Raw genomic sequence first — 21,449 nt, forward strand, 5'->3', positions numbered from 1 at the left:
AAATTGTAAATTTTGTTCACAGGTGAATCTGGAGAAGTGTGAAAAATACTTGCATTTTTATGTGAGCAAATTCTTAAACTGAATAACAACAGTACTCAGTTATTTTTCTAGACCTATGTCTAAAATCACTGAAAGACTCTAATTGAAGAAAATGAAGTAAAGCTTTTCTGACAATCAGTAGTAAGTTTTGGATTATGACTTTAAAAAAATAATGGAGTTAATACATCGTGAAAAAGTCATGGCTAAAAAATTTTAATGTAACTCGAAAAAGGGAAAGAAGTCTTATGTATGTTAAAAAGAGATAACCAATCAATATTTTTGAATTAACATACTATATAGAATCACTGGATGTTAAGAAGGAGAGATATTTTCTAAAAATTAGGCAAAAGAAATAGTACATGATTATATTTATCATACATAATGAATAATGTTATGGTGTTGCATTTCATAAATAAATAAATGAATAAATAAATAAATAAATAAATAAATAAATAAATGAATGAATGAATGAATGAAAATAAGCCCAGCCACATTAAATTACATTGTTTCAAAAAAAAAAAAAAAATCAGTGTCATGGTAGATCACTAGTGTATCCTCCAGAGTCATCAACGTGCAGGTCTGAGGAGCATCTACCAAGTACCAGGCATGATGACTATTCCTAGAGGGAATGCTCAGTTTCTTCCTTTATTTATTTTTAAAGTTTACGTATCTTGAGATAGTGAGAGAGAGAGAGGGCATGAGAGTGGGTGAGGGGCAGCAGGAGAGAGAGAGAGAGTCCCAAGCAGGCTCTGCACGAACAGTGTGAGGACTTGGGGCTCGAATCCGTAACCCATGAGATCACCACCTGAGCCAAAATCGAGTCTGACCCTTTACAGCTGGAGCCACCCATGCACCCCAGTTTCTTCCTTTAGTGTACGAGTTGCATGTCAGCTATCTGGAACCAGCTAAACTTGTGTTTTACAAGTTTAGAAATGTCTAAAGAAACATATTTTTCAGTTAAGTATCTTTTGAGTCACTAGGTGCAAGCTCCTGTGCTGCACATTCTTGGGGACATGATTCTTTAGAAACACTTCTAGCCCTTAGGGAGCTTTCAGTACTAGACCCTAAGTGTAAGTGAATATATTCACCTACCAACTAGGAGTGCCAGGATGACTTGAGTTTTGGTGGTTTTTTTGTTGTTGTTTTGTTTTTTAATGTTTGTTTATTTATTTTGAGAGAGTAAGAGAGAGAACAAGCGGAGCTTGGGTTTTTTTTTAACAGAAATATAATTTGTGCTAATGTAGGATGCCCAGACTTGTTCCCTGGGTTTGGATTTTATGTATCTTCAAAAAGTGGGCCACCCCAGGCTGGGCTGGGAAAGTATCTCTTCCAAAGTATCTCTTCAAGCATGACTAGGAGCCTCTGGAGCCCCACAGGCTTTGCAGGGGGGGGGGGGGTGGCATTCTGCCGGGGCTTGTGGCTGAGCCTCTCCCTGCAGCCACTAGGCAGCAAACCACCCTGGAGCCCTCTCCCCAAGCCATGGACCAAATGGAAACAATAAAGCATTTTGCATCAAAAAAATAATGAAGTGAAGTGAAGTGAAATGAAATGAAATGATATAAATAAAAAACATAAAATAAAATAAAAATATAAATAAAGTGGGCTACCAACCAAAGTTTGCTAGAAAAACTGGTGACAAAGGGACAAACAGGTGTTCTCTCCCAACCTTCCTAGTCTTCAGTCTCATTGTGGTAATGGAGATAAGCTGGAGAGTGAAAACAAATTAGGAGAGGAATAATCACCTTTAGGAACTATATTTCTTATCAAGACATTTCCTATAAACAAAGAACCTTTCTGGGCCCTCCTGTCTTCTGCCTCTTCATCTCTTGGTTTCTACCAAGGGGCACTATTTTCTAAGTGGATATTATAATTTTTTATTTACATATTTATTTTCTAAGAACCCTATTACAGATAACTCAATATAAGAAATGATTAAATTTTTTAATGTTTTTTATTTTTGAGAGAGAGAGAGAACAAGCAAGCACACGAGTGTGTGAGGGGCAGAGAGAAGAGGGCGTCAGGATCCCAAGCAGGCTCTGTGCTGACAGCAGAGAGCCTCAAGGGGGGCTTGACCTCACAAACCATGAGATCATGACCTGAACCAAAGTCGGATGCTTAACTGACTGAGCCACCCAGGAGCCACCAAATTTTTTTTTGCCTCCCCTTGGTGCCACGCAGGGTCATAAGATTTTTTTATGTTTATTTATTTTTGAAAGAGAGAGACAGAGCATGAGCAGGGGAGGGGCAGAGAGAGGGGGAGTCACAGAATTGAAAGCAGGCTCCAGGCTTTGAGCTGTCAGCACAGAGCCTGATGCTGGGCTCGAACCCACAAACTGTGAGCCGAACCTGAGCCGCACTCGGATGCTTAACCAACTGAGCCATGCAGGCACCCCAGAAATGATTTTTAAATCAGAAAAATATTTTAACATTCTTGATAGAATTAAATTTTAAAAACTCAGCACTTAAAAAACATTTTTAGGGCAAAAGCACAGAAGACTCCATAAAAATTAAATAAAAACGTCCTTATTGATATACTAAGGTGATGCTTTTTACCACCATCAGTTTGCATTGTATTCAAAAGAATACCTGTATGGACCTTATATGGTTAACTACTACAATTTGCCACTGTATATGCTAAAGATAATGTAACCTAAACTCTATGATTGCTGGAACACAAAATGGAAATACCCTGTGTTCTTCTTTTAGGGGAGTTTGTCCAAGATCTCTAAAATCTAATCTTAGGGAATTTGTTTCAAACTGAATTACACAGGCATATATGTGCTTCATAATTTACACCGTGAAACAACATAGCCTAAAAACACAAAATGCTCACTGTGACTTAGTAGAAATGTATTCCTACTTTCATTCATTCAGTCACTATTTTTTTAATGCTTGCAGTGCTTAATCACCAATTAGTTGTCGATGACTGGCATTTCTTCTCTTCTGAATTTTAGGTCTTGCTCTTTAGATTGCCCTATAGGACTAGTAAATTGTAAAGTGCTTGGGGAGAAGGAATTTATTCAGTTTCATCACTGGAGGGAAACTTGGAATGGTACTGGGATTAGAACTTGGAATTTCTGAGACCTCTTTCGCAACTCTGTCATTTTGTTTCTAAGAACACTCTGATTTTAGCTTGAAGGGCTTTCCTTTAGAGGTTCTCAACCCAGTGCCTGCACTTGAACTAATCAAGGCCTCTCCCTTCCTAAATGGTTTTGCACTCACTATCTCTTCCTCCTCTGGGACTGGCTTAGTTAGCTTCTGGGTTAGGTAGGCAGAGGCTCTCTGCCTCAAGGCTCTTTCCTTTAGATCTCCTGTAGCATTGCCTCCCCTTGGTGCCACGCAGGGTCATAATCTTTGCCTCAGGGTTCCTGGCTACCAATCCTCATCCTTGCTGAGGGGAGGGTGAATAGAGAGCCAAGAGTTTTGCATTTTTCTCATCTCTGTGTCAATTGCAGGAAGCTAGAATATGAACTCTAACAAACTTTACCTCTGCTTTTTTTGGTGTGGCTTTTCCAAAAACTAGTGCACTTACTTTTCCTTTGGAGTGGTCCACCCCACCCTTAAGCTATGCCTTTGTAGCCACATAAGCTTTTCTTCCCACAGGAAAGCAGCCCAAGCCCCCAAGTCACTCCCCTGACTCACCTGTAGAATATGGCTATAGATGGTGTCATTATTCATTAGGACTAAAGAAAGATTTCCACTGATGAAATAAATAGAATTCACTTTTAAATGAAAAACTCAATATAAATAAATCCCTGTATCTTGGCAACATATTCTGAAATACTTTTGTGACTGGGATTGCCAAACATAGCAAGTAAAAATACAAATAGTTTCAAATTAAACTGGGCACCCTCTATTTTATCTGACAACCCTACTTCTAAATCTATCAGAACGTGGTACATATTATTTAATGCCTATTAGCAGATGCTATTGTTTTGTGCCTGGTTGTGACAAAAGATGAATATCAAAATATTTTCATCTTTAATATTGGGTTTTTGTTTGTAACCACCATCATAAAATAAGTGTCTAATAACTTCAAAGACACTGTCTTTTTAGGATAGTGGATTGCCTTTAGTATATAAGCTTGTTTGTCTAGTTCTCATGATAAGTAAGGAAAAAGAAAACATGAATAGGATCTTAGAATTCTTTACGCTTGTTCTAGTTGACACAGCTAGCGACGTTGTTAATGACTCAGAATGTATTTTGTTCTCTTTATGCCCAGTTTTTGCCTTTTTTTTTTTTATCAAATAAAAGTCTCTTTAATGATCTACTCTTCCTTACCACTCCTTGTGGAAAGGGCATTAGCTTCAAAGTAAGCCAGATAGTTGTTCAGATCTCTTACGCCACTTCAAGGATATGTGAAACAGCTTGAACATATAACCTACCTACTCTGAGCTTCAGTTTACACTTCTATAATAAAGGAGGGTGTCTCCAGGATGAAATGAGATAGCATGTGCGAGGATTTAGAATGATAGCTGGCATATAATGAGCACTTACCGAGCATTAATTCTCCTTTTTTTCTTCCTTTTTGTCTTTGCTGAATCCCCACAGCCACTTTCTGTACCTCTTAATGGCATGCAGCACATTTGTGCATTGCGGGGTGGTTATATTGAATATATTTTTCATCTTTCCTCTACCATATTAAAAGATCCCTGAGGGCAGGTGATCCCATAGCGGTGGTGATGTGGGTCTGCGAGAAGACAGGGGTGTAGCTCACCAGTATATTTGTAAAGTTATAAACCATTTCAGACTCAGCAGAGATTAAAATACAACTTTGCAAAATATGATAGGACACGAAGCTGTTCAGATATTTTTCCTACCCGATGGGACATTTTTCTACTGAATAGATTGCAGAGAAGTCAATAAATATTGAGGTAAATTTTCAGGAATTACCATATGCCAGGCCTGGATAGTTTAAATGCACATACCTGTTTAGCAGTCTTTATAAAGCTAAAAATCAGTCGTCAGTCTCCACTGCATGGAACCTAACCTACGTGCTTACACATAGAAGAACTGATATCCACTGTAGGAATTATATAAGTTCAAAAGTTTCACTTGAAATAATATTACTTTATACTTTAGCTTTTAAAATACTTCCAAATACATTTTCTTCTCTGATTTCACAAATCAGGTAAATATTAATAGCACTTAATGGACAAGAAAATTAATGCTCACTGTGATCAAGTAGTCCAAGTTCATCAACTAATAAAAGGCGAAAGAATATCTTCTGAAATCTAGTCGATACCATTACATCATATTTTCTCTTCTAGTTACAAAGAGGAGCTTTTGAAAAGTCAGCTATGCCAATAGTAGCAGTGTCACAGACATATTTTATTTTGCTGTCTTTTCAAAACTAAAGACAACCAGTCCTCAGAATGCAGAACAACATAGCATATATTGTAAGTGACTCTTTCGCTTATACCTGATATAATTGGAGATGCCAGGCCCCTTGGCCAGGTTAAAAGTATAAAAAGACTCTGAGTAGTGATGATCCCAAATTAGAGCAGTGGGAAAGTAAGTAGTTCTTTATTTAGTTATGGAGGCAACATTTCAGAAGACCTCCATATATCTGTATGTCATCAGTGTCTGCGGAAGTACATTTCATACTCCAACATTTTAAATGCCAGTTTTTACTCTACTAGCTGTATTTCTCAGAACAATGAGAGTAAAGCTTTCTCAGTTTTGTTTCCTCAGCAGTTCCAATCTTTCTCTCATTCTCAGTCAATTCCTTATTGTCTGAATTAATTGAGACTATTCAGTGTGAACTCTTTCCTCTTCCTACCTCTGCCTGGCAAAGTCACCTGTCCTCCCTTGCCTTCAAATTGTCTCTGAGGATGATGTATTTCTTCTCCCCACGAGGCTGTCACCTGCTCCCGCTCCTTGATTTAGGCCTCTTCACATCCCCTCCAGTGACTTCCTCCTTTCTCCTTACTACAGCGTCTGTTTCTTCCCGTTAGCTTATTAGCAAACTGTCTTTAAGACAAACAACAAACACACACAACCTCTCAAACTATAGTTCTTTTTTATTTTGGTCCTTGCAGAACTATCAAAAGAATTGTTTGCACTTGTAGCCATGGTTTTCCCCTATAATTCTCTGCAATCTAATTTCTACTTCAATGCTCAATGGGAACTGCTCTCTGATAGGTCCCATGCAAATTATCAAATCAACAAGAACTTTCATTAATCCTTAGCCTCTTTGAGTTTTTGGCATATGAGAACCCATTCATCTTCTCCCTCTACAATTCCTTTTTTCCCCCTATTCTCTATTTTTCCCAGCTTTGCTGCGATATAATTAACATCACAAATCTTTTATTTAAAACTATATAACATTTTTAATGGGATGTAATTTACATACCATAAAATTTATCGTTTTTAATGATACATCTCAGTAGATATTGGTATATTCACAAGTTTGTGCAACCATCACCACTGTCTAATTCCAGAATATTTTCTCCCCGCTCCTAAAAAGAAACCCTATACTCATTAGCAGTCACTGTGTATTATCCCCTCCTTCCAGCCCCTGGCAACCACAAATCAACATTGTCTCTACAGTTTTGCCTATTCTGAACATTTCATATAAATGAATCATATAATATGTGGCCTTTGTGGCTGTGTTCTTTCACTTAGCCTATTTTCAGGGTTCACCCACATTATAGAATGTATCAATACTTCATTCCCTATTATGGCTGAGTCATATTCCATTATATGGATAGACCACATTTTGTTTATCCATTCATCAGTTGATGGACATTTGGGTTGTTTCTACCTTTTGGTTATTAGCAGTAACACTGCTGTGAAAATCCATGTTCAACTATTTGTGTGGACATACGTCTTCATTTTTCTTGGGAATATATATAGCAGTGGAATTAGTGAGTCATATGGTTATTCTATGTTCAGCATTTTCCAGAAGTCTTTTTGACTTCTGTACACTCCTCAACACTCATTGTCTTTCTTTTTCACTATCTCATCTATAAACAAAATGCAAATATTCCTTAAGATTGGGTCTTCCCCCCTCTTTACTGTTTACTAGCAATCTGATTTCTCCCTTTATTCTAAATGCTATCTAATCTCTTGCTTTGGGGAATCTGTTTTCAGCCTGGTCACTCTGAACCTAGAGCTCTGTATTGATATATCCTAAAATCTTCTGATTATTCTGCCATCAGGTAAACAGCATAATCTCTCCAAAGCCTGTGTTTTTGTAATCTGATTTCCCCCTTTCCAAGAGTGGAATAGCTATTCTCCCAGTTACCCTGGACTTAAAATTTTGAAGTCATCGTTTACTCCTTCCCAGAAGCCTTTACTCCATGCCCAGTTACTAAGTCCTGCACTTTTACTTTGACAGTACTTCTTGTGATTCTCATGTTTAATTAAATTAGTTCTTATTATCTTGTATTTGGAAAGTCACACATATCTCTTTAACTGGTCTTTCTCCCTCATACCTTTATCTTGCCTCCACTTCTCATCTCCTCACTTCTCATCTGCCCTTTGCAACATGACCTCAATATTGTTCTGAGCCAGGCTTAGCTCATCATTTGCAATTCAGCAACATTTGCCATTACCTGCTAAATAATATCAAGATTATTTTAACCACTGATTGTTTAGTTACATTCATTAATTAGCTCCAACCAACCTTCCCATGATGTTGAACTAGTTGCGAAACTAAGAACGTACTTTATCCAAGATTACTTATCTTCTTTTCACTGTGTGTGATCCCACATATTCTTTGCCTCTACTTGGTGTGGCCATGTTCTGTCATCCTTGCAAGATGAACTATTTTTCACATAAGTTCACCCCAATTTTGTATCCCCATAAAAAGGTATCTGAGCTCCCTAACTGAAGATGATCTCTTCAACATATGAACCCCTGCATTGTTTTAAAAACATTTTTGATGACCTTTTGACTTGAAACCAAATGCTTCTTGTTAGACACGAAGCTCTTTGAAAGTAAAAACAATGTCACATCACCCACCCCCCACCTCCAGAAGTGTGCAGTGCTTAGTGCTTTGCTTGATACATGGAGCATACTTGCAAAAAAAAATTTATAATGACAAGTAATTTTTGATGGATTTTATTCTTACAAATATTTTCCCAAATTCTACCTCTTTTGTAGTTTTATTATTAAATTACAGAGGAAGTCTAGAATACAAGATTCAAATAATAGTTTATTTTCAGATATACTATAATTTAGTAGCATGTATTTTCAGTTAATATCTAGTATGCAAGTTGAAATTATAAAAATGTGGCAGTAATAAGTCTTGAGTCCATGTCCAAACTAAAGATGGTATGGGCCTCATATTGAGAAAAAACAAAACAAAACAGGGGCACCTGGGTGGCTCAGTTAGTTAAGCATCTGACTTCATTTCAGCTCAGGTCATGATCTTGCGATTCACAAGTTCTAGCCCCGTGTCAGGCTCTGTGCTGACAGCTCAGAGCCTAGAGCCCGCTTTGGGCTCTGTGTCTCCCCCTCTCTCTGCCCCTCCCCCACTTGTGCTGTGTCTCTCTCAAAAATAAATAAACATTAAAAAAAATTAAAGCAACCAAAGTGTTGTAAGTATGTGAGAAATAAAAAGTAAATCTGAAGAATGTTTGAAAAAATAATAAAATATTTCATAGTAGAAGAGAAATAACTGAATGTGCATAAACCATTGCAGTTCCTGGAACATGTACCATAATAAAGAGATACTGTAAAAATATTAATTTTAACAATTTTAATAAAATTAGTTCCAATTCATCTTTACCTTTCATACTTGGGAGTTTTGCAGTTGGATGGAATTCCTTAATATGTGAACAGGAATTTTATTTAACATTGCTGTAGATTATATTAATGTTCTTTATGTGTTCCATTAGCAATTCATTATCATTAGCAACTAAATAATAAATAAAATAGGAATCTGAATAACAGGCTACTTAGTATCATTTACTGTAGCCTCTGGAATGCCAGCTCTAAGGAAGAGAACCTGTTCATCCCATTGAACTGAGTATATGATGCTAGGCCTGAAAAAACAGCAACAACAACAAAAGCCTGTCTTAGCCATATCTTGCCGTGAATTCACAGGCTTATTTTATGGAAAGGTTTCTGAGCTTATCTGGGATTTGGAGCCATATTGGAAGATACTGAATATTGGGTTTGGATCTGAACCTTGAGGACTTCCTTAGAAGTCATGTGAGGGTGACTTGAGAATCTAGGCCATCACACATCCCGTGCCTCAATTTTCTTTCCTTTGGATCTACATCATGAATACCGAGCCCAGACAGCCTGACATTAGATTAGTAAACAGGATGCTTTATTATTAATAATTCACTCTTATTATACTACCATGAAATAAATGATCTTAGCTTCTCACTTTAACTTCCATAGTAGTCCACACTATGAACACCATATACCTACACATTTATTTTTTTAACTTTATGTGAAGTATACTGTAAAATAAAAATAACAATTATTTTTAAAATATTTTTTGGTAATTAGCTCTTTTTTCCCAACAAACTTAGTCTAATTATGTATCATCCATGATAAAATGAGAGGTCAATAGCTACAGATGCATAATTTCACTCTGATAGATTGCTGTTTGAAAATAGGATATGACAATTAGATGATTAATTTTCTTCTATTAAATAGCATTACAAGACTTCAGATTACATTTATCAGTATATTCCCTTTAGTGAGAACATAATGCGAGGAAAGGCCAAACAGAATAGGAATTCACATCCTTTGTGGAAGCTCCGAATATGCTTTTTATCAACCACACTTGTGAAAATAATTAGACAATGAAATTCTGTTTGAAAACTTATTTCACGTTCAGTTTTCAAAGTAACATGTTAAAGACGTCATATGTTAAAGGTTAAAGCATGTGAGTATGAGGAGCAAAATTTTGAATGTCCTGCTGGCATTTTTTTTTTTTTTTTTTTTTTTTTTTTTTTTGGTTCTGGTTATCTGCAAAGTATACACCCCTTGTCAGTATAACTAGGGAGTGCCTGTGTAAACATTCTTGTTTTGCCTGTTCCACATAATCGTTTCTTGTATCATATTTCTTCTGACCTCGCTATCTGAAACCAATTACAGGAGATCCATTTGGGCTGCATCTATTTTCATAAGAAGCCTAGGCAGCAGTGTTTTTCTCAGAGATGAATATCAACATCAAATATGCTTCTGAGTGCTTTGTTATTTATGTTTCAGAGAGATTTTGTAGCCTTCAGCTCTCAAGAATGTGTCATGCTGTGCTGTTTATACATTGAAGATATTAATGGGTGTAGATGCCATTTTTCATTTTAATGTCTCAAATGCAACAGGCTGATAGGTTAAGCATTCCTATTTTTATAGGGAGAGATATGAGTGATGTCTGTTTTCTCCCAAAATATACATATATTTACTTTGAAAAAAAGAAGTTATTTATTAACCTTAGAATGCTCAACATTTTTGGTTTCACTGGGTGTTTCTGAGCTATTCTCAAACAATTTTACTCCTCGTGAACGTTTTCAGGGTTTTTCAAGATATTGATCTGACAGGTTATAAAGCTTTTTTACTCTTAATTCTCATAACGACCTACTCATTAAAGGTATACTCATAAATCCATATATGAGATTCATAGGTAGCATAAAATTACTACTGTTGTGGAGGGGTGATAACTTGAACTTGTGTTTTTCTTACAGAATTTTAGTTTATTTGAAATTAAACAGTAACTATTAGGAGTGCTGTTTTCAGTAAGTATTTTTTTTAAGTTTTTATTTAAATTCCATTTAGTTAACATACAATGTAATACGTGTTGTGGAGTCAGATGCACTGAATTCTAAAAAACTTGTGCATTCCCACACCTCTGCAGCCTAACAAAAATATATCTTTAATCTGTTGTAAAATTTTTTATTCATTTTTCAAAATATTTTAATTTAATCTGATTCCAATTTTTAAAATGTCCTATCTTAATTTTCTTTCACTTTACTAAAATTAGATAACTTCATTAAGTAAAGTGCACTATTAATTCAAAACAAATGTGTTTTTGGAAACTAGATATGGTTTGGCTGTCTTAGAAACCTCTTTCTTATTGTTCACTAGACTCACACTCAGTCATTATTAAAGGAGATTCTGTAAACATCTTTTGTCTTTGCTCTAATTTTTTTTTTTTTTTTTTTTTTTTTTTTTTGCAGAGCAGAGGGTGATCATATAAATCCTAAATAGCTCATAGAACTTAATGAATGGCCCTGGAATTTATCTTTTCTATTTACCAATTGAAGTGGACAAGTGATTTTCAAATTAATATTTTATGTAATTTGACACCTAACACCTTATATTGATGAAAGTATTTTATCTCATAATCTTTCATCTTTTGGGTAGCTACAAAATAAATTACTAAGATGAACTAAATATCTGTGAGCAATTGTTTATTAAAATTCAGTCCTAAAATGATATCCAGAATGCTGGGAATAAAAATGTCATGTGATGCCTGCAGTTAGAATGCAAACTGCCAGAGATGCCTGCTTAGGATAAGTTTTAAATCATTCCTGATATCTTAGTTATTTTTTGTTCTCCTGACTTTTATGTTTGCTACGGCAGTCTCTACTGCTACTAAAAGAATGTTGGAATAGGCAAATGTTTTTTTTTAATTAATTTATTTTTTTTTATTTTAGAGAGGAGGGGAGAGGGGCTCTTTTTCATAAGAATTTGTACTGAAAGATGATCCTGGACTATTAAAAAGAAAACTTTTTTTTAACATTTATTTTTGAGAGAGAGAGAGAGACAGAGCACAAGTAGGGGAGGGGCAGAGAGAGAGGGAGACACAGAATTGGAAGCAGACTCCAAGCAGGCTCTGTCAGCACAGAGCCGACGCGGGGCTTGAACCCATGAGCCATGAGATCATGACCTAAGGCAAAGTCAGACGCTTAACCAACTCAGCCACCCAGGCACCCCCGATCCTGGACTATTTTAAAGATAACTCTCAATGTGCATGGAAACCAAGGTACTTTAAAAGTTTAGCCAGCTGTCTGTGGTATTCTACTATTACTATTACTCCTGTAAAAACATGCACATGTACACGTATGCTTTTGTCCAGGGAATTTTCATGTGCTGTAATTTCAATAAATCTAATTTTCTAGTGTCTTTCTATAGCCACTGGGTGTTGCATATTCCATTGGGTTTCTTGTGTGGGTTGAGCTGAATGAGGATCATGCAGGATGGTGACATGAATAGGGCCCTAAGCTTGGAAGACAGCTTAGAAGTTCAAGTCTGAACTTTTGACCAAACGATGCTACTGCTTTGTGACTTTAATCAAGTTATTGTCATGTTGGTGCTTCAGTCACTTGTCTGGAAATTGTGAAAGCTAAGCTAAACAATGTGTAAGACTTATGTCCAGCTCTAGAATTGTTCAGTTTATTTGTAATAACTGGTCAAATGATCAGAGGGTTCCAAGAGTTTAGAGTTCCACCAGGTATTGGTCGAGGATATCCAAGTCAAGGATGCCAGGAACACTCAGCGATAAAAACAATCTGTGTTCCGTGGTAGTTGTTCCATTCAAACATTTACAAATTCAAATGTAAAAAGATTATATTGTAGTTTTTCTTTTAGGTTTGGATAAATGAATATGCTCTCTTTATAAGTAAAAATCACTCATTATGGCGCCATATGTGCTCCTTTACTCCAGCTTTACTCATTGCCATCTAATGGTTTCTTTGATGGAACAGAGAGAGACAACATGGCACACTGGAATGCACTCTGGCCTGGAAGTGGGAGACCTTGAACAAAACACTTGATTACTCTAGGCCTCATTTTCTCACTTGTTAAACTGAGGGCATCAGCGTACATGATTTCTATGATTGCTTTTAGTTCCAGCCGTCCATGATTCCAAGATTCACAACTATGTTCATCAGAATCCTTTAAGAATAATAAATGGCTACAGAATTAAATATAAACTCAATAAGTCTGTGTGTACACAAAAGGGGAAAAAACAGTTATATGAAAAAGATGAGGCAAAATTTGTGTGGACTGTGGCAACAAAGGCAAAAATAGTTGATGGATTTTTTTTTTTTTCTTTTCTTGAGAGTTTCACATAGACACAGCCTAAGTAACACTATGGTAATTTTCACTTGCACAATATCATTTGGAGTTATTTTATAAATTGTGATTTAAAAAGTGAAGCTGTACCATTTAGAATGTTAAATGAAATCTTTTAAACTAAGTTTTGTGATAAAGTATTTGGGGACTTTTTTACTTGGTCTTTTATTTGTCAAACTTCACTTCACATGAAATTGCCTGAGTTCCCTGGAATGTGCCATCCTTAGAAACATCGAGGTAGTAATTACTTGAAAAATTGAAAAAACAAAAGATTGCTGCTCTGAGTGAGTGTGTCTCCAAATGTAAAAAGTGTGCTTTACAAACTATGCCAGATCCTGCTCCGGGAAGACAAATCAGCGTTGTTAGGGGAGGGTGCTATAGTGCCTTCAGTTTGTTTACTTTGGTTTCTATGTCTGCCTGCCTTCTCAGAAAACTTGCTTGGAGCCAGACTGTAGCAGCCCTCTCTCTGTCTTTTCATAATTGATCAGGGGATGACTGCCTTCCCCGAGGGTTAAGACGTGGCAACTTTTTCTGTTTGCTCAGCATCTCAATGCAGTAGTTCAAACATTGTTCACACCAGCTGGCAGTGTAATGCCATATGCACATCTTGTCAAAGCAACTGTTGTCATGGATACTAGAAACTCTCTTAAAAACCAGATCATTGATTCCAATCAAAATTGTACTTTTTATCAGCTTAGAATCTCAATTATGATAGTAGAATATTGATCTAAGATATTCTCCCATCATGAAAAATTTACCTTGTATTCTAAAACAATGAAGAACAGAGTAGGGCAATGATTTATTGTAGTTTTATGTGTTGAGAAATTTCATCATTAGTGTTCATTAAACTCAGTTATTGAGAGAAAAAATGAGTTTGCAAAGTAGAGGCTCTTAAAAAGTTTTTTTTCCCTTAATTTATACTGCTACCCTAAAAGCATCTCAATATGTATTTTTTCATGACATTCGTTTTTATATAAGTTTATATAGTGTACTCACCAAACTGTCCTCCTCCTGTAAATGAAATGCTTAATTTCTTATGTTAAGTTTTGTTTTCCTGAATGGGAGAAAAAAACATAAAAATAAATGAAAACATCTTCTATTTTGATTGGTATTCTGTCACACATAGAAACAAACCTGATTGGTTGAGTGGTAATTTCTTTGTTCTCTGATTTTGCTAAGAATGCAAATGAAAACCACTCAATTTTATTTGGCATTAAAACTGCACTTTATTTTGTCAAAGGAGAGGTTTCCCCTTGAATTGTAAGTACAAAAAAAGTGTTTTTAATCTTTGGTGAAAATCCTTATTAATTCACTTTCAAGATAATCTGATGTTGATTTGTCAAATTTAATTACAGCTTCCGGTAACACTTGAAGTCTACTGCTTTTGCTTCAAAATTGTAATATGAAAATGCAAATTGAATGATAATTTAAAAGGGAGTGGGCATTTTAGTTGAACACTCAAAGACAAGTTCCTTGTGGAAATGAGGTTATTGATGCAGTTTATGATTTTTTCCTCTTTAAGCACTTTAAACAAATTAACTTTATTTCCTGCAGGATTCCATGTATCTCCATGACTTTAAGTAAAGTTGTGTATGTGTTGTATATGGAATTTTTGTTTCACATTAGAAGATATTTAATAATTCTCTCTAGAAGGGAGGATGGGAAAGGAGCTGTCATACATTGAAGCCTTTTACTATTAACCAAGGAATAGCCAATTATTGATAATCAATTTACCATTCAATAAAGTATTTAGATATTGCTCCCTTTTTTACTTTTAGGCTCTCCAAGCAGCTAGACAACTTCTCTTACAGCAGCAAACAAGTGGATTGAAATCTCCTAAGAGCAGTGATAAACAGAGACCACTGCAGGTTAGTAAAGCATTCTTGTCCTTGAGATCTTATTTTAAAAGATGTTCATAATGATAACAAATGTGCAGACCCAGTTGTATACATTCAGAAAATTATTACATTTGCATGTGTTGATAATTTTAATTCAAAAAGAGAGCCCATTTTACTTTTTGGAAAGAGAAAAATATTTTCTATTTCCATAGATTTCAAAAGTGTACAAGGCCACTTATTGCAAAAATTGTATAGAAACCACATTTGGTATACGTAGGCATAAGAAGTTTTGTATAAAACTCCCTTGTGGGATTTTAACAGAATTTTATTCACAAGTTAAAATAAAATGTGAAATTTCTTCTCCAAAAGCAAAGCCATAGTAAGATGGTGTGGAAAGAGACAAAGCAGTCTTAGACAACCTCCGCAGTTGTATCCAAGTGACAAATGCAGAAAACCTCCAAGGTTGCCAGAAAAACTGTTTGAGTTTGCCAAGGAGTTATTGCTGTTGCTACAGTTATAAAAACACATTCTGGAGTTTGTTGTCCTTATTCACTATGTTTGTCCTGTGCAACTGATAGTATATGTATGTCCTTTAAAGTAACTTTTTCTTATGTAATATAACCACTGTTTCATATAGTCTTACCCAGGGTATATAGGCCATTGTTTGGGGAGAAGAAGCATTTTTAGGGTGTTTTTTTTTAATGTTTGGAAGGTAGAATCTGGAGTTACATAAAACATCTTTCAAAATGTTTATCAGCTCTGTTGAAAGATAAGCAATGGTTTTTCCTGAATCCTGTGTTATATGTAAGCCTAATAAGGTAAGCTTAGTTTAAAAAAAAAGTAAGCATCCTTCTTGTTCCTTTATTTTAACAAAACAATCTTGTTTTTTGTTTTTTGTTTTTTGTTTTTTAATGGCCTAGCTGTCTATTTTCATTTTCAGGTGTATTCCCAGATGCTAGTAATTAAATCTTACATGATGGCCTTCTGAATGACAGAGAATTACAGGCTACTTATCTACACAATCCAGAAACTACTTATTCCCTAAAAACTGGATTAAATTTTTGGTCCCTAAACAAATTTGAGATCAGAATATATGTTGTTGGGAACCAGCCCTTTCGTGGGAGGTGGGTGGGAAGAAGGAGGACTTGTGGAGAGGGGTTGTGTTCCAACCGTGTAAAGTTCAAATGTCTGCCATGATTGCAAAAGTTGTAGTGAATCAGCCTGAGTTTAAGATTCATTTTAACTTTTTAAAAAAAAAAATAAATGTCACATTCTTTTGTTTAAACTAATCAGTTATTTTATGGTGACACACTTTCCTCACCATCATCTCTCCCCAAGTAATGACAGTGATTGGAGTATTTCCATCAAATTCTCTTAGTCCAAGGGAGCCTCTCCATACATTTACATGACAGAGAAAAATCTGCATAGAAGTCACATAAGATAGCAAATGAAATATTTTCCTCACTGTAGCTTCAGAATGGGAGTTTTGCACTGTTGTTGGCATAGCAAGGGAGGTTTAGTTGCTGGCAGCATAAGCCAAAGGTAGGAGTTTATTGTTTCAACTTTGGGAACAGCACTACATATTGTCCTAATTCTATTTTAACATGCCCCTTGATAAAAAAGACAAAGTAGTTGTTCCTTCCTCCCCAAAGCTAAGTCCAGTAGAAGCTTCTTTATTGCTGGTTACCAGGGTATCTTTGGAAAGAATGGTTGGGCTTTAGTTTGTCTTTCTTTTTTTGTTGTATTGGAAGGCAAGATTTGATACTTTGTTTAACTAAAATATACATAATTTTTCTTGGAAAGCACACACATATAATGTAGGAATATTAATGACTCTAAAATAAGAAATTGTTGCTCATGTACCAAATGTTGTATAAATAAAATTTTGGGCAGAAGTCCTCAATTTTGTTATTTTATTGCGAAAGGATGATTGAAAGTAATTTAAATATCTTTTAACAATTTCAAGTGCTAACCATTACCACAGACTTTTCTTGTGTCACTTATATTTAGTGTTTTATGATGCCTATTAATATATCTCCTTTGTATAAATTATAAAACTATAGCATTTTATTATTATTTTGTATTTTAATCAGGTCTAATGCCAAAATGCCATAGGAATGAAAAGTTGGTTTTTATGAATGAGAATTTAGAAGTAATGAATGAAGACTTACCTGTTCACCAAATTATACACTGCGATTAATATAATGTGAGCCTAAAGTTTTAGTATTTCACAGAATTTGATAAGTTTAGCAACTGTAAACTTACTGGGATTGTGTTACAAACCTAGCAGCATCTTCCTAGTTTGCATATGTTGTCAAATGAGGATATTAGGTGATGCTTATCCTTGCATCTGCAAATGCTTTTTAATGTGAGTTGCACTATTAGCCACTTATGTGAAAGGGTTGCATATTTTTGTTAAAATTTTTAACCATAAAATATGAAATTAACACTTTAAAACTTTGACGATTTTTTTTCAGTCTAGTTCTTTTTCTACTTAACAAAGAGTTTAACCAATCTTTCAGAATAGAGTTGGTGTAGATTATCTCTTAAAATGAATAAAGATAATTGAACATGTTTCAAAACCTGCACTTATAAAGGCTAGGTATTTGGTGCTGATAATAGATCATGGTGGTTTGTGCTTTATCATACATAACACATTTTTAGAGGACCAAAAGAAAGGACGTGTTTTTCATTTTCAAATATAGTTTTGATGGAGAACTATTTTATAAGGTTTGAAAAAAAATAGAGAGAGATAAAAAAAAATCTGTTTTGATGGCTCAAGTCACAAGAACAATATTAGGTCTTGTTATACTCAACTGATTTCTTTGAAATGTTGAAAAGTAGTAGCCAGATTTGAAGTGTGACATGGTAGAGAGTCTATTTCCAACAGACTAGTATTTATCTGCTATTACTTTTTCATTTACATTTTTTTCAGGGTTTTGTGCTACAGATGACTTAGATATTAGCCTATCTAATACAAAATGGAAAGAAAAAAATCACATCTGACAAGCTTGAGTACCGATTGTAGTAATAATTTCACTCTTCATGTATAGATATCTGAATATATGTGTTTGAAACATATTTACATTTTCTATTCATTCCATAAAACACCAATTGAATAGGTCCAGTCAGTAGGTACATTGATTAATGACATATTGATGAATAATATATAAAGACTGTGATGCAAATGGGAGCTGATATTAACCTAGGCATTACCAGATATTTCTTCTTTACATGCTTACTGTATACCCCAGAAAACACACTATAATGGCTAAAGACAGCCTCTTGTCTTGATTTCTGATATTTATTTATATCTACTCCTAGAACTTCCTAGGCTTGGTTTACCCATAGTGGATCATAAAAAGAAAAGTTAGCCAAAGAGAATAAGTAATGCTTTCAATTTCATAAAACTAATTTCCAGATTAAAAAGAGTAAATTTCTTTTACTGTTTTTAAACACACGCACACACACACACACACACACACACATTTGCATATGCACACATGCACACTTCCATAATCTGTAAATTTTAAATTTTTTGTAAAATACATTATCAGTTTTCTAGCCTATGACAAATCTACTTAATTTAGTTTAGGTATGAAAATTGGTCGCATTATTGTTCTTGTTACATTTACAGCCATGAGACAGACTTGTGGTTCTTCAACAGCTGTGCAGAGCAGAGACGTAAATTTAAGGTAAATGACATTGCTTTGCTATCTTAGATGAATATTAGTATATAGTATTGTAATCACTTCCTTCATTGTAGGTTAATATCTAATATAAGGTTCTCTTTTCCAATAGGTAATTAAAATATATATTTTTTAAATAATTGTATTAAATAGTTCAAGAACAGAAGAATAAAAAGCAAAAGTGAATTACACTTAAGGGTCTTATTCTGACTCTGCCACAAACCAGTTAAATAAGTTAAGGAAGCTACTCATCTTTTTAAAATAGAGACATTGGGCTTAACTGATGGACAAAATATTACAATATGTGCTTTAAGATTTATTTTTTCAATCAAGTTATAGGCATCTTAATTTTTCAGGAATAGCTGTATCTCGTTGGGTATTAGTTTATGAGTTAAGACTTTATTTGTTTGTTTGTTTTCAGTTACAAAGCACTTGTTTACTAACATGCCATAGCCAAAAATAATGTTTTGGAATCAACGTACTAAATCCTGTATGCGTGGAAACCATTGTGCAAGTATCCTTTTGTACAATATCTGAAGAAACTTTGTTCTTTTTAATGCCTTGAAGTAGTTTTATAAATTGATTTTAGAAGAAACAAAAGCTACACAAAGAATGATTTTACCTATGTATTTTATTTAATAATCTACAGTAAAATATGTTGTGATATAATACAATTTAGCAAATTTCTACCTTTTTTACTTCTTCAACTTGAAATGTTAAAATTAACATCAGCAGACAAAACAAGAAATTCTGCAGTAAACTACTCAGCATTTGTAAAATTTCATATTCTCAGAATAAACCAAGAATAAAGTATGAAATATAAATAATGAAATATATATTCTAGAAGAAAATAATAACTGTAGGATATGGAATTAGACTCTGATAAATAATTTAGGTTTTAGGAAATTATAAATGTTCGTGCATGCAGTGGTAAAGAATAATGTTGAATATTTCCTTTTCAACCTAATTTCTGATTTCTAGTATGGAAGAATTAGAAGGAAACTAAAACATCTTGTTTCAAATACTGAAAGTAACAAAATAAAAAAATTTGCAATATGGATTTGAGTAGAGCAATGCACTATGATGTAGAAAACAAGATATTTTTAAAGTTTCTTTGTTATTTTTTCTATGTATCAAAAAGATAGGCAGTAAGTCGAATACATTGTTTTTATTTCATAAATCATAAATTTTAAAAAGTTTAACTTAAAAACTATTCACAAGGACAGACTATGCCTGTGTGGTACTCATTTTCCCATTAAAGTACAGAGCATTTCTTAAAAGCCAGCATGAAATAAGCAGTTTTACAAGTATGTTATAGAATACAACCTTAAAATATGATGATGTTGCCACCCGTGGCCAGCTGCTCAAGGCTGACACCCTGTGGAGGAGGGTCTAGGATGTCCAGTCCATCATTGTTAAGTATGCTTCAATGGAAAACTTGTATCTCATCTAGTGATAGCATATAGGAGAAAGAACATACGTTTTGAGTATGAAGCCTACTTTGTCCTTAATCAGGAAGATTTTGGGTAGGTAGAGTCCTTGGAGTCCATGTCGTGGAGGCTGTTACCTCCTCTCTAAAAAAGGGACAAAGGACACCTATCTTGCAACATTGTTGTGAAGACTAAAAAGAATACTGTGTGAAGTAACTAGCGTAAATTCTTGCACTTATAATGAGTTAATAATTACTGTTATGATCAGCTCCAGAAATTTTATATTTAATCCAAGGTTATGATAAATATTCTATAATATGGTTTCAATTGTCCATAATTTTCACTATTCACTACATATGCCTAATTTATAAGAAAGCAGCACTGAGTGTTTTAGGTACTACTAAAGTATCTCCCCCTCCTACATGCCCCCACAACATATATATTTCACAGTTGCCACACACAAAATTACTTTTTATTAATTTTTTTAACATTTATTTATTTTTGAGAGACAAGAGAGAGACGGAGCATGAGTGGGGGAGGGGCAGAGAGAGAGGGAGACACAGAATCCAAGGCAGGCTCCAGGCTCTGAGCTGTCAGCACCGAGCCCGATGAGGGGCTCAAACTCACGGACCAAGATCATGACCTGAGCTGAAGTCAGAGGCTTAACCTACTGAGCCACCCAGGCGTCACCCAGCCACCCACATGCCCCTCATAAAATTACTTTTTAACGTTTGCCTTTCCTACAAGGCTGTGAGCTCTATAACAGCAGGGACCATGAATTTCCCGCTCATCTCCAGTGCCTCACAATGCCTGGTGAATAATAAAGCTCAGTAAATACTTGTATAGATGGTATGGAGTCTATAAGGAGTCTGTACTGTATTGTTTAGGTAGGAGGGGCTTTAAAGGCTTTTGATAAGCAGGTGATATGATCAAAGCAGTGCTTTGTGAATATCTCATCAACAGTGGAGCATTTGGAGGATGTTTAGGGGGAGGGGAGTTGCGAGGGGTCTGGAATAAGGATAAACTTTAAAAAATTATTTAAATAGGCATATGATGAATTGATCCTTAGGCATGTGGAGTTTGAGCTGATGGCAAGAAAAGGAAGTTAAAGTAACAAACTTTTAGAAAATTAGAACTTGACAGAGAGATTATAGCCAGAGACAACTATTTGTGAAATAATCCAGAAATGATAGATGAATCCATGAAAGTGGAGATTTCTTACAAAGATGATTTACCAAGAGGAGCTGAGTAACATCCACATTTTTTAGAGCAAGAAGAAAAAGAAGCAGAAGGATAAAAAGAGGGAGAGAAAGGAAAAGAAGAACCAAATTAGCGTTTATCAACGAAGGTCAAGGAAAGGAAGAGCTTTTAAAAGGTGGCTCTTGTCAACCATATCAAGCAATGTCCATGAA

At 34.9% G+C, this 21,449-nt stretch overlaps 1 protein-coding gene across 1 annotated transcript in view; it reads left to right on the top strand.

The window, feature by feature from the left end:
- Positions 1 to 21,449, top strand: part of FOXP2 (forkhead box P2) — a 566,087-nt gene that overhangs the window by 394,663 nt on the left and 149,975 nt on the right. Inside the window, exon 5 of the mRNA XM_045495376.1 lies at positions 14,859 to 14,948. Within this exon, the coding sequence (XP_045351332.1) occupies positions 14,859 to 14,948 (90 nt within the window). The remainder of the gene's footprint in view (positions 1 to 14,858; positions 14,949 to 21,449) is intronic.

The sequence above is a fragment of the Leopardus geoffroyi genome, chromosome A2 (genome assembly GCF_018350155.1).
Source record: "Leopardus geoffroyi isolate Oge1 chromosome A2, O.geoffroyi_Oge1_pat1.0, whole genome shotgun sequence".
NCBI classification, from domain to species: domain Eukaryota; kingdom Metazoa; phylum Chordata; class Mammalia; order Carnivora; family Felidae; genus Leopardus; species Leopardus geoffroyi.